The sequence below is a fragment of the Sorex araneus genome, chromosome 8 (assembly GCF_027595985.1).
Source record: "Sorex araneus isolate mSorAra2 chromosome 8, mSorAra2.pri, whole genome shotgun sequence".
Lineage (NCBI taxonomy): Eukaryota > Metazoa > Chordata > Mammalia > Eulipotyphla > Soricidae > Sorex > Sorex araneus.
The window spans coordinates 51,956,093-51,968,888 of NC_073309.1; the positions used below are offsets into that span (position 1 = coordinate 51,956,093).

Genomic DNA, 12,796 nt, shown 5'->3' on the forward strand with positions numbered 1-12,796 from the left:
CCCAGGGAGGCCAGGGAGGGGGCTGTGGGTCTCCCGGCAGGGCGGACGGGGACTGAATGTTAATCGCATCCCCAGCGAGCGCGCGGAGACCAGAGGCTGCGAGCAGACGAGCGAGTCCCTCCCGCTCCGGGGCCGCCGCGCCGCCCTCCAGCCGCCGCCGCCGCCGCCGCCCGCCTTGGTCACCGGTGCCCGGCCGGGAGTGTCGCCGGCCTGGGGGTCCCCTGGCCCCCACGCGAGTCTCGTGCATCTGCCCACGGCCCGGTGAGGCTCTGGGGCTCGGGTGTGTGGGGCCGGGCGGGCGGAGGGGGGGGTGTGTCTGTGCAGGCTGCGGCGGCCGGTGAGGGAGGGGGTCTGTCTGTCTGGGGGGCCCCACTCGCCTTCCTCCTGCCCCCCCAGCCCCGGGCGGCTGGTGCGTACCTGCGCTCTGTGCGTCCTGCCAGCGTTCGGCGGGCGTCTGGGTCCCGGACAGCCCTGTCCTCCCGTCTGTCCCGCAGCGGCGGACGGACGGACCCTGTGTGTGCGTGTGCGTGCGTGTGTGTGCGCGCGTGTGTCCTCTGGCTCCGGGGGTGTCGAGGGGGAATCCCAGGGAAGTCAGGTTGTGCGTGTGTGTCTGTGTGTTTCTGCCTGTGCTGGGGGGGGGGGGGCGGGAGAGGGGGGACGCGAGACAGCCAAAGGAGGCCGGGCAAGCAGATCCCCTCCCAGACGGCCTCTGCCCACCCCACCCCCCAACACACACCCCGGCCACTGGCCTCAGAGGTGACCCAGACAGACAGACAGACAGACAGAGCTGGGGTGGGGGGGCGCTGGCTAGGGCACAAAGCGGGTGCGAATGGGCCGGGGAGAGGCGGGACTGGACACATGGAAGGGGGGAGGAGCCGGGGCTGAGCAACAGAGGGGGGGGCCCTGGGTGGGCGGAGGGGGGATCCCCACGGGGTCCTGGCAGCAGGAGGACACCCCACCAGCCTCCGCAATGTCCGGGCCCAACTTCCAGTGCAACATGTGCAGCTGCGTCCTCGTCTAGTGGGGGGACCGCAACCTTGGGGGACAGACAGAGCAGGACAGGACCCGAGAAGAGAAGGGTGAGCCGGACAGAACCCCCCATTGCTGCCGCCACTGCCGCTGCCCCAGGGCCTGTCCCCCCAGCGGCACCGCCACCGAGAACCTTCGGGTCACTGACTCTGGATCCGGTCCTGGTCCCCCTGCCATCCCCCCCACAGAGCAGGGTCATGAAAAGGTAAGGCCTGGGGAAGGGGTTACGGGTGGACCACCAGAGCCAGCTCCGGGAAAGTTGGCCAGGGGCCTCGGGGCAGAGGGAAAGGGGTGCTGGCTGGTGGGTGAGGAGGGGCCTTTGCCCTCCCTTCCTTGTTTCTCGGGGGGCTTCTCTTCCACCCCCTCTCTGGCTCTCCACATCCCTTTATTCCCAGCCTCTACACCTCAGTCTTCCTGGCCCCCCCTTCCCGCCCCACCGTGCCCCCGCTCTCCGCAGCCTCACATACCTGACACCCCACACCTCTCCCGATCCATCCCCCCATCTCTCACTCTCCTTCCCTCCGCAGCCCCTGCCTGCAGCGGCCCGCGCTTCCCTCTCCCTCCCGCCCCGCGGTATGAGTCGGCTATTAACATGGCCAAGGACCTTGCGGGCATCCAGGCCTGCCACCCCCAGCTCCCCCCACTCAAGGCTCTGGGCACCCCCCACCCTAACCTGTGGTTCCTGCACAGGGTGGGAGGTGGGGGACAGTGCTCAGGGCCGCAGCAAGATGGGGAGGGGGAGGGAGGGGGAGCCCCCGCCCAGTGGACTGTTGATCAGTGGCTTCCCCTTTCCTCTATGATGGGGGCGAGGGAGACAGGGACACCCCAGGAATCTCTGGCATCCATGTCCTCAGCCTGCGGACAGGCTGTGCTGTGGACTGGACTGGGGGTGTCCAAGATGCTGGCACTGATGGGGTATGAGACAGAAAAGAAGGGTTCTCAGCAAGAGGGCTGGGACTGGGCCCTGGAGCTGAACTTGTGGTTTGTGGGGACACAGGAGGCTGGACACCCAGGTGCAGAGAAGAGGCCTGAGAGGGGCTGGGTGAAGCTGGGGGGAGACCTTGGGGGTCTAAGGGACGAAGCGGTGCAGGTGCTATCTCCTGAGTCCCTGAAGGGACAGGGCCCTCTGCCCAGGGGGTGGGTGCTGGATACTTTAGCCACCTCCTACCCGGATGCATGCAAGTGGGGACTCAGGAGAAGGTGGACACTGGGGGGCTGGCTCCTGTAGGCTCTGCATTTGGGGCCCTCCTTGTCCCCAATGGCCCGGCTGGAGGGGCAGGTGTCTATCCCAAGAAAGCTGGGGCTGGGGGCTCCCCACCTGAACCCTCACGGAGAGGCAGAGGGGGGCGGCGAGAACGGGAGGGGGGAGCGGGCGTATTAACCCCGCGGGGGCCAGGCCACAGCTGTGGGTTATTTTGGGGCGGAGGGGGGGGCTATTCTGAGCGCTGATTGAGCAGCTGCTTGGGGAAGGGCAGCGGAGAGGAGAGGTGGGGGGAGCAGACTTGGGGTGGCTGCACGCGAGAAGCCCCCACTCCCACCCCAGCGGCCCGGGAGGGCGGGCCGGGTGGGGGGGCGAGGCCAGCCGCGGGGGGTGGGGCCGTCCCCGCCCTCCGGCCCGCAGGGCGCTGGGACCCGCGCTGCCATGGCAACCGGACAGGCCTGATTGACAACCCTGAGAGGCGGCTTCTCCGCCTGGTCCCGCCCCCCGCGGGAAGACCCCCACACCCGCCCCTAGGCAGGCTCCTGGCCCCTCTAGGGGAGCCAGGGCTGGAGGCCCCTCCCAGCGCCCTCCTTCCTCACCCCAAACCCGGGGCGTCTGGGCTCCCAGCCCGGCCACCCCAGGCGGCCCGCGTGCAACAGGGGACCAGGCCGACTCGCTGCATTTCCTCTCATTTCCCAAATTGCTCTGGGCTGGCAGCCAAGGACCCCCGCCCCCCACCCGCTCGCCACAGCTGTGACCCCCCCAACCCCACAGCCCAGTCTGGACCCAGACTTTCTCATCCTCATTGAAATGGGAGGTGTGGCGGGGGAAACAGGGACAGGATAAAGGGGACACCAAAAAAAGGGCTGGGGGGTTGGGGCAGAGGTGAGGAGTAAGGTCCTGGGGGCCACCTTCTCTCCTTGGGACGCCCCACTAATTTCTCTTTCTCTTTCTCTCCCCCCTGCACCTGACCCCTTTTCCCTTTCTCTCTCTCTTTTTTTTGTCCCCTTCACTTTTTCTTCCTTTTATTCCGGCTCCCTCCCACCACTCGCCTTCCCGGGCCCTTTCATGTCTGTGCTGGCACCTCGCGGGTGGGGGGTCTCCATCTCTGCTCGTCTCCGGCTATTTCTGTCTCCCCGTTTCCGGTGGCGCTGTGGGTCCCCCACCATCCCCACCCCGGCCTGGCTTCGCCGCCGCTGCCGCCGCGTGTCTGTGCCTCTCTCGGCGGCCTGGGGTCCGGGGATCGGCTGCGGGCCTCCATCCCTCTGTCCTCGGCCGTCCAACTTACTTTCTGCTCTTCTCTCCCCCACCCTCTTGCCCGGCCCTTCCGCCCCGCCTCTCTCTCCTTCCCTCCCCATTGCTTGCTGTCTGGATGCCTTCTCTGTCTGTCTGTCTGTCTGGTCCACTCCTTCCCTGCTCACCTACTCTGTCATCTCTTGGGGGGTTGCTTCCTATCTGGCTTCCCCATCTCCACCTTCTCCATCTCCTTTGGCCACCTTGGGACCCTTTCTGGCCCCATCTCCCGCTGTCTCTGCCCGCCTTTGTATTTCTGTCCACTGTTTTCTGTCTCTGTCGCCCCAAACTTTCCCTCTTCTCACCTCGACGCCTCCCCTCTTCCCCGTCTGCGTCCCCCCGCCCCGGTCCCTGCCTTCCCCATCTCTGTGCTCCGCTATCACCGGTCCCTCCCGCGCTCAGAGGCCGCCCGGCGGGGTCCGCAGGCGATGCGCGGCGCCGGTGGCCCCCGCGGCCCTCGGGGCCCCGCTAAGATGCTGCTGCTGCTGGCGCTCGCCTGCGCCAGCCCGTTCCCGGACGAGGCTCCGGGGCCGGGCGGGGCCGGCGGACCGGGCGGGGGCCCCGGCGGGGCGCGGCCGCTCAACGTGGCGCTCGTGTTCTCGGGACCCGCGTACGCCACCGAGGCGGCGCGCCTGGGTCCCGCCGTGGCGGCGGCCGTGCGCAGCCCGGGCCTGGACGTCCGGCCCGTGGCGCTGGTGCTCAACGGCTCGGACCCGCGCAGCCTCGTGCTGCAGCTCTGCGACCTGCTGTCGGGGCTGCGCGTGCACGGCGTGGTCTTCGAGGACGACTCGCGCGCGCCCGCCGTGGCGCCCATCCTCGACTTCCTGTCGGCGCAGACCTCGCTGCCCATCGTGGCCGTGCACGGCGGCGCCGCGCTCGTGCTCACGCCCAAGGTGCGCGCGACCTGCGGGTGGGTGGGGCCGGCCTCTGGGGCGGGGCCAGGGCCACCTTGGGGGCGGGGCCAGGGCCACCGCAGGGCGAGGCCGGGGTCTCCTCGGGGCGGGGCCTGGGCGGGGCCATGGCCACCGCGGGGGCGGGGCCGCGATTGGGCCGGAGGGGAGGATCCCGGCTCCCACCAAGCAGAGGTTCAGAGTCGGGATAAAGGAGGCGTGGCTTGTAGAAGGTTGGGGGGCGATTTCCGGGGAACAGAGACTGAGTGAGGCCAGTGACGGATGATCCTGGTACTGTGACTTTTGAGGGTCTGAGAGAGGGAGAGAGAGGAGTCAAGACAAGGAGTTATCAATGACCTGTGGGGGCTGGACGCGGAGCAGGAGCAGGGAAGGGGCGAGCGGGGCTAGCCAGTGAAGGGCGAGGCCAGGAGGGGGCTCTGTGTTACCGGAGTTACGTCTAGAGAGAACAAGATGATCCTGGGAGTGGGATTTGCCCAGGGACATACCCGGAGTGGAAGAGAGAATCCAGAGGCTGTTAAGGACGCTGAGGCTGGGGCAGGCTGTAGCTGGACTGATCTCTGCCTCCCCTCTAAGAAAAAACTGAGCAGGGGCGCGGACTGAGGAGGGGAAGACCTCTAAGGTTATCTAAGACCTGAGGTCAAAGAAGGGGCGGGCCCATTCAGGAGCTGGGCCAAAGAGACAAGTGAAAGGGCCCACCTGAGTGGGTGGAGCCTAAACCGGGAGGGACCGAGGGCTTTAATACTTGGATCGCTGTTGCATGCTGGGACTCGTAGTTCTCTCTCCAGAGCATTCTGGGAATGCCCTCTGTCCAACGTTCTCCCTTTGGTGCTGTCTGGAGATCTGTAGGCAGCATTCCGCACCAGAAACTTTTTTATTTTTTTGCTTTATGGGTCACACCTGGCGATGCACTGGGGTTACTCCTGGCTCTGCACTCAGGAATTACTCCTGGGTAATATATATACTCCTGGGTAAAATATATACCCAGGGGACCATATGGGACACTGGGAATCGAACCCGGGTCAGCCGCTAGCAAGGCAAACGCCCTACCCCCTATGCTATCACTCCAGCCCCTGCACCAGAAACTTTTGAACTTTTTCCTGGCTGCCATCTCCATGGCCTGTAATTCCTTGTGCCTCTAATTGCCGCGGAGTGTGGGCCACTTTCCGTGGCCTGCTCAGGGTACACCACAGAGAAAGTTCCCTTCATTGTCTCTGAGGAGAGAAAGCATGGTCCTCACAGGTCTATCTGTGCCCACTACTGAGTGCTGGGAAGGCGGTTCCCTCAGCGCACTTCCACCTGCTGAAGCTCGGGAGAGTATCTTGGGGGTTCTCCCTGCTTACTGGGGGACCCCATCCTCCCAGGACCACACCTAGGGAGAAAGGCTACTTATTCTTCTTTATTTTATTTTATTTTTTTAGCTTTTTGGGTCACACCTGGTGATGCACAGGGGTTACTCCTGGCTGTGCACTCAGGAATTACTCCTGGCGGTGCTCAGGGGACCATATGGAATGCTGGGATTCAAACCAGGGTCGGCTGCGTGCAAGGCAAACGCCCTACCTGCTGTGCTATTGCTCCAGCCCCTACTTATTCTTCTTTAATAGCTGCTGGAAAATCCACTGAGGCTTGTGAGTCTATGCTACACTGTTTTAGGTTCTGGGGGATGGAATTTTGAAAGCCAAGGGGTTAAGATGTGGGGAGACACAAGGCCCCTATTCTTTTTTTTGGGAGGGGTCACACCTAGCGATGCTCAGGAGTTACTCCTGGCTCTGCACTCAGGAATTACTCCTAGTGGTGCCTGGGGGACCATATGGGGTGCCGGGGATCGAACCCGGGTCGGCTGCGTGCAAGGCAAACGCCCTACCCACTGTGCTATTGCTCCGCCCCCAAGGCCCCTGTTCTTATGGAGCTTGCGTTCTGATGCAGAGACATGAAAGGAAGAACAGTGTAAGAAATGTCTGCTCAGGAAGCACAAAGCAGAGGGGTGAGGAGGAGGCGCCTGTGAATGATAGTCAGGGGAGAGTCCCTAAGGAAGGAAAACTCCAGGTGGACCTTAGGAATGGGGGTGGACTTGGGAACTATAATCCCAGGAAGAAGTCATAGCTAAGGGTAAAGTCTCTAAAGTCAGAAGGAGCTTGATATATTTGAGAAAGTGCAAAGAGGCCGAGGTGGAAGCAGATGAGGTCAGAGAGGCTGTGAGCACCAGGTCCTGCAAGTGGGTGGCTTTGATTCATCTGAGGTAGAGTCAAGGGGGGGGGTTCAAACAAAAAGGAATACTGGAGCCAGAGAGAGTACCGCGGGGAGGGTGTTTACCTTACATGCAGTCAACATGGGTTTGATCCCCAGCATCCCATAGGGTCCCCCAAGCACTGCCAAGAGTGCTTCCTGAGTAGTCAGGAGTAACTTCTAACTGGCTGGTGTGCACTCTCCCAAAAAAGGAATACCAGTCAATTAGCATTTTGTAAAGATCATTCCAGCTGCTTGTCTAGAGAATGGACTCAAGGATGCAACAAGAATCAGCAAAGAGGAGTTAGGAAGCTGTGCATTGTCTTGGCAAGGAAGAGGTGATAGAGACAGTGAGGAGTGGAGGCTCTTAAAAACAGATTCAAAAAGACTTGGAGGGAACTTAGAGGTGTAGAGGTGGAAAGGATGATGTTGAAAGGGAAGAAAGGCATTGGGGCCTGCAGGAGCCCATTTGAGAGAGGGGAGATAGAGAAAATTCTATCTTGCTATGTTGACTTCGGGATGACTCTTGGAAGAGGAGACACTGAGGTCTGACCTGAATTCATGAGCATAGGAAATTACCTAGCACCAACCGATAGAGCCTTCTCCCCTGAAGATGGCCCAAATTTGCTCTGTCCCACATGCTGGGTCCTAGTCCCCAGTGTCTGCTGGGCGCTTGACATGTATGAAGTTAGTGCAGTTGGTGAACTTGAGTCCATTTTAGGTCAGTGAACTTAAATGTGAATAGATCTGGGTGACTAGTGGCTACCATATTGGATAGAACCGAAGCTAATATTCACAGCCATGGATTGGGATGAGATCCCCAGCGAGAGGGGACTGAAGAAGTCAAAGTAGGGCACTCCTCCATTTTGAACTCTGTTGTAGGCAGGGGTGGTCCAGGAAAGAAGAAAGAGAAGCCAGGGGACAGGGAACCAGGAGGGAAAGCAGAGAAGGCAAAGTTCACTTCGACAAAGATGCTCCCAGCTGGGAGGTGCAGGGCCAGCGGAAGCCGCGTTGCATGCTGGGCGACATGGTCCGTCCCGGTGGGAACTGTAGTTCCTTCCCCGGAGACGGGGGGGTGGGGGGGTGGAGGGGGGGGCGTGTACTGATGACAGCGATGTAGCGGCAATGACTGCCGAACCTCCTCCATGTCTCCGTTAACCCACAGAAAGTCGTTTCTTGCTCATAAAAAATCCAAATCGGGGGCTGGAGCAATAGCACAGCGGGTAGGGCGTTTGCCTTGCACGCGGCTGACCCGGGTTCGATTCCCAGCATCCCATATGGTCCCCTGAGCACCGCCACGGGTGATTCCTGAGTGTAGAGCCAGGAGTAAACCCTGCACATAGCCCAGTGTGACCCAAAAAGCAAAAGAAATCAAAATCGGTGTCCCGGATGGGAGGTGACTGAGCAGCAAGTCGAGGCTCGAGGTTCCTGCTGTCCCCGAGAGACACTCTGCTCTGCTCTCAGGGACGGAAGAGAGGACCGGGCCATGGCAGGGGTGGAGGTGTTGTCACAGGAGAGGCCAGGAGCTCTGTCATGTGGCCAAACCAACCCCCAAGCTGGTCCTGTGCCTCCAGCTCCAAAAGGTTGGGGGTGGGTGGGAGGGGGGCAATAGCTCCTTGCTCCGCCATCATGAGGGCTGTGACCTGCGTTTTGGGGTGCTGGGAGCAGGGATATGGGGACCCTTCGACCGCTGGCGCCAGGGCTTCCCTGGCTGTCCGTTTCAAGTCGGGGACGGGGAGGTGCGGGAATCCGCGGTCTCCGCGGAGGGAGGCCTGACGCCCCCCGCCCCCCACAGGAGAAGGGCTCCACCTTCCTGCAGTTGGGCTCATCCACCGAGCAGCAGCTCCAGGTGATCTTCGAGGTGCTGGAGGAGTACGACTGGACGTCATTCGTCGCGGTGACCACTCGTGCCCCCGGCCACCGGGCCTTTCTGTCTTACATCGAGGTGCTGACGGACGGCAGCCTGGTGGGCTGGGAGCACCGCGGGGCGCTGACGCTGGACCCCGGAGCTGGCGAGGCGGTGCTGGGGGCCCAGCTGCGCAGCGTGAGCGCACAGATCCGCCTGCTCTTCTGCGCCCGGGAGGAGGCAGAGCCCGTGTTCCGGGCAGCCGAGGAGGCGGGCCTCACCGGGCCCGGCTACGTCTGGTTCATGGTGGGCCCCCAGCTGGCTGGAGGCGGGGGCTCTGGCGCCCCCGGGGAGCCCCTTCTGCTGCCTGGAGGCGCCCCACTCCCCGCCGGCCTCTTTGCTGTGCGCTCAGCAGGCTGGCGGGATGATCTGGCTCGACGTGTAGCCGCTGGTGTAGCCGTGGTGGCCAGAGGGGCCCAGGCCCTGCTGCGTGATTATGGCTTCCTGCCCGAGCTCGGCCACGACTGTCGCGCCCAGAACCGCACGCACCGAGGGGAAAGCCTCCATAGGTGAGTGGGACCCGGTAGGGACGGACCCAAATGGATCCTTCCAACCTGTCAACTTCCCTTTCTGTAAAATGGACCCATAAGGCCCAAGCAACAGTATAGCTAGCAAGGCGCTGGCCTTGCATGCTGCTCAGCTGGATTCAAGTCCTGCCATACATAGTGTCCCCCAAGCACTGCCAGGAGTGATCCCTGTGCACTGCTGGGTATGGTTCAATCCCTCCTCTCCCAAATAATACAAAATAGACCAAACTGGGTCTTCTATCTGGAAAGTTGGTGGCAACATCTAAGGCAGAGTGAGTTTTTCTGTCATTTGTGATTTTAAGATGCAGATTTTTCCTCCCATATAAAGTTTTTCTTTGCCATTGAATGTGTAAGGCCCTGGGTTCAACTCCTAGCACTACAAACTGTAACAGCATAAAACTAGATGTGTCCCTAATTTTTATGTACCACAATAGGAAAAAGTAACCCCCAAAAACCAAACAAACAAAAAGAAAAACAAAAAAAGAGAGGTGTTGGAGCAATAGTATAGTAGGTAGGATATTTGCCTTGCATGTGTCTGACCCAGGTTCAATCCTAGCATCCCATATAGTCCCTGAGCACTGCCAGGAGTAATTCCTGAGTGCAGAGCCAGGAGTATCCTCTGAGCATCACCAGGTGAAACACAAAAAGCAAAAAAAAAAAAAAAAAGAGAGAGAAAGGGAGGAAGAAAGGAGGGATGGAAGGAAAAAAGGAAGAAAGGAAGAGAGAGAACGAAAGGAAGGATGGGGTTAGATGCAAAGCCCCCTCTCCATTATAGAAATCATTGGCACAGAGACATAGATGACTTTGGGGACAGAAGGGAGGAAGGGGAGGGTCTTGAGTCCTAAAAGGATGAATTGAGCTGTGGAAGAGGTGGTGAGTGGGCAAGCAGGCCCAGGGAGGAGAAATGAGAAATTGGTGCAGGTTGGAAATCAGTATCTGGGCATGCAAGGGTATGAAAGCAATCTGGTTCATAAATACTTCGTGAGCGCCCGCTAGGAGCAAGGGGTCCTGCTGGGATCTGGGCATACAGAGATGAATAAGACCACAGAGTTCCTTTCAGAGAATGCAGGGTCCCATAGGGGTGGCAACAGGAATGAAGATAAGGCCAGCACAGCGTGCTGCTTACAAGAATGGAGGCAGCTGGCACGAGGGCACCCCAGGAGGGCTCTGTCTACAACAGGAGGACAGGACATTTGGTTTGCAAGAAGCAGTCTCAGTCAGACTTCCTCAAGGATAGGAGGTTTGTTAGAAAGGTAAACACACAGAGAAACAGACATCAAGAATTGAGACCAGGGGCTGGAGCGATAGGACAGTGCGGAGGGTGTTTGCCTTGCAAACGGCTGTCCCAGGTTCAATCCCCGGAATTCCATATGGTCACACAAGCACTGCCAGGAGTAATTCCTGAGTGCAGAACCAGGAGTAACCCCTGAGCATCACCAGGTGTGACCCCCACAAAAAAAAGCCAAAAAAATCCCCTGAATTAAGGCCAAATGGGAGTGGTGGTGGGGAACTCTCTCTCCCTGACCCTCTCAAGCTACTTCCTAAAGCCATTCAGGTCTTGTCTTTTTTTTCTTGGGGTGTGTATGGGAAAGGGCGGGGGTGTCGGGCCACATCCAGCGATGCTCAGGTGTTACTCCTGGCTCTGCTCTCAGGAATTACTCCTGGCTGTGCTAAGGGAACCATATGAGATGTCAGGGATTGAACCAGATTGGCTGTGTGCAAGGCAAACACTCTACCTCCTGTATTATCACTCCAACCTTCAGTTCTGTGCCTTACCTTCACTAGCCTAGTATTTCTGTCTCCTGATGCTCACAATTTCAGCCCTTCCTGTCCACCACTCATCCCTCCAAATCTCACAGCCAAGTTCTCCCAAGAGAGAAATTTCCTTGGTCCCAAACTGTTTTTCAAAGTAGGCTATGCAAGTCATGAGTCAGCGTACAGAGGTTTCCAGGAGGAGAAAAAACATAAGCTGAGTCTGGAAGGATGATTTGTCTACATATCCATCCATACATCTATCCATTCATCCATCTACCCACCCATCCAGTCACCCAATCACCCATCTATCCAACATCCATCTACCCAACCACCCACCCATCCACACATCTATCTACCCAACAACTATTCTATCCACACATTCATCCATCCACCTGACCATTTGGCTGTTCATTCCTCTATCCATCCACCTATCCACCATCCCATCTCTCCATCCATCCTTTATCCATCCATCTACCCATCACCCATGCATCCACCCATCCATTCACCATCCATCCAAACACATTCCACCCACCATCCATCCTCCTACCACCATCCATCCATCTACCATTGATCCATCCACCATCCATCCATCCACAGAAAAGCCATTTGCTGCAGGCCTGCTTTGTAGTGGACAGTGCTACAGGGAGTAGGGCACACAGCCCTTCTCTCACAGAGCCTACAGTCTGACAGGGGAAGCAATTAGTGAACAGATAAGAAAGAAGTGAACAGGGGCTGGAGCAATAGCACAGCGGGTAGGGCGTTTGCCTTGCAAGCGGGCGACCCGGGTTCGATTCCCAGCATCCCATATGGTCCCCTGAGCACCGCCAGGGGTGATTCCTGAGTGCAGAGCCAGGAGTAACCCCTGTGCATTGCCTGGTGTGACCCAAAAAGAAAATAAATAAATAAATAAATAAATTAAAAAAAAAAAAAGAAAGAAAGAAGTGAACATCAGGAGATGGAGTGATACTGTAGTGGGAAGGGCACTAGCCTTGCATATGGCCAATCCGGGTTCTATCCCTGACATCCCATATGGTCCCCTGAGCATTGCCAGGAGTAATTCCTAAATGCAGAACCAGGAGTAAGCCCTGAGCAATAGTCAAGTGTGCCCCCCAAATAAAGTAAACACCAATACAGATTTCTGGGGAAGAAATGAAACGGGCTGGAGTGATAGCACAGCAGGTAGGGCGTTTGCCTTGCATGCGGCCGACCTGGGTTCAATTCCCAACATCCCATATGATCCCCCAGAACTGCCGGGGTTAATTCCTGAGTGCGGAGCCAGGAGTAACCCCTGTGCATTGCTGGGTGTGACTCAAAAAGAAAAAAGAAAGAAAGAAATGAAACAGTGGAATGTGATCAGAAATGCCTGGGGTGTGAGATTAGGTTGTGTGTGGGGGTCACAGGAAAGGCCTTTCTGAGAAGGTAAAACTTGGGAACCTTAAAATGGACAAAGAGGAGTCTGGGAGTTGCTTCAAAGGGCCAATATACAGGTTTTGCATACAAGAACCCCAAGTTAGATCCCTAGCACAACATGGTTCCCAGGCACCACTGAGTGCAGCCCCAAACTCAAACCAAACTTAAAAACATGGACAAAGACAGAGCCAACTACAGAAAGATCTGCATGAAGAGAAGGCAGAGCAAAGCAAGGACTCAGGGGCTCAAACAAAGCTAGTGTGACGTGTAGTGGGGTGGGGGGTGCCCACATAGAGTCTGAGGCTACTTGGGTCAGGTTCAGGGGTTAGACTTGATTTTAAGAGCAGCCTGGAATTGCCAAGAAATAGAGAATCCTCAAGCTGGAGCTATAGCACAGCAGATAGTGCATTTGTCTTGCACGCAGCCCACCTGGGTTCGATTCCCAGCATCCCATATGGTCCCCCCCCAAGCACCACCAGGAGTAATTCCTGAGTGCATGAACCAGACGTAACCCCTGTGCACTGCCAGGTGTGACCCAAAA

General features: G+C 58.7%; 1 protein-coding gene across 1 annotated transcript in view; it reads left to right on the top strand.

Annotated features, from left to right (window-relative positions):
• Positions 1-1,094: 1,094 nt before the first annotated feature.
• GRIN2D (glutamate ionotropic receptor NMDA type subunit 2D) overlaps positions 1,095-12,796 on the top strand; it is a 37,176-nt gene continuing 25,474 nt past the window's right edge. Inside the window, exons 1-3 of the mRNA XM_004619723.2 lie at positions 1,095-1,234; positions 3,926-4,416; positions 8,453-9,072. Of these exons, the coding sequence (XP_004619780.2) occupies positions 3,952-4,416; positions 8,453-9,072 (1,085 nt within the window). The 5' untranslated portion in view covers positions 1,095-1,234; positions 3,926-3,951. The remainder of the gene's footprint in view (positions 1,235-3,925; positions 4,417-8,452; positions 9,073-12,796) is intronic.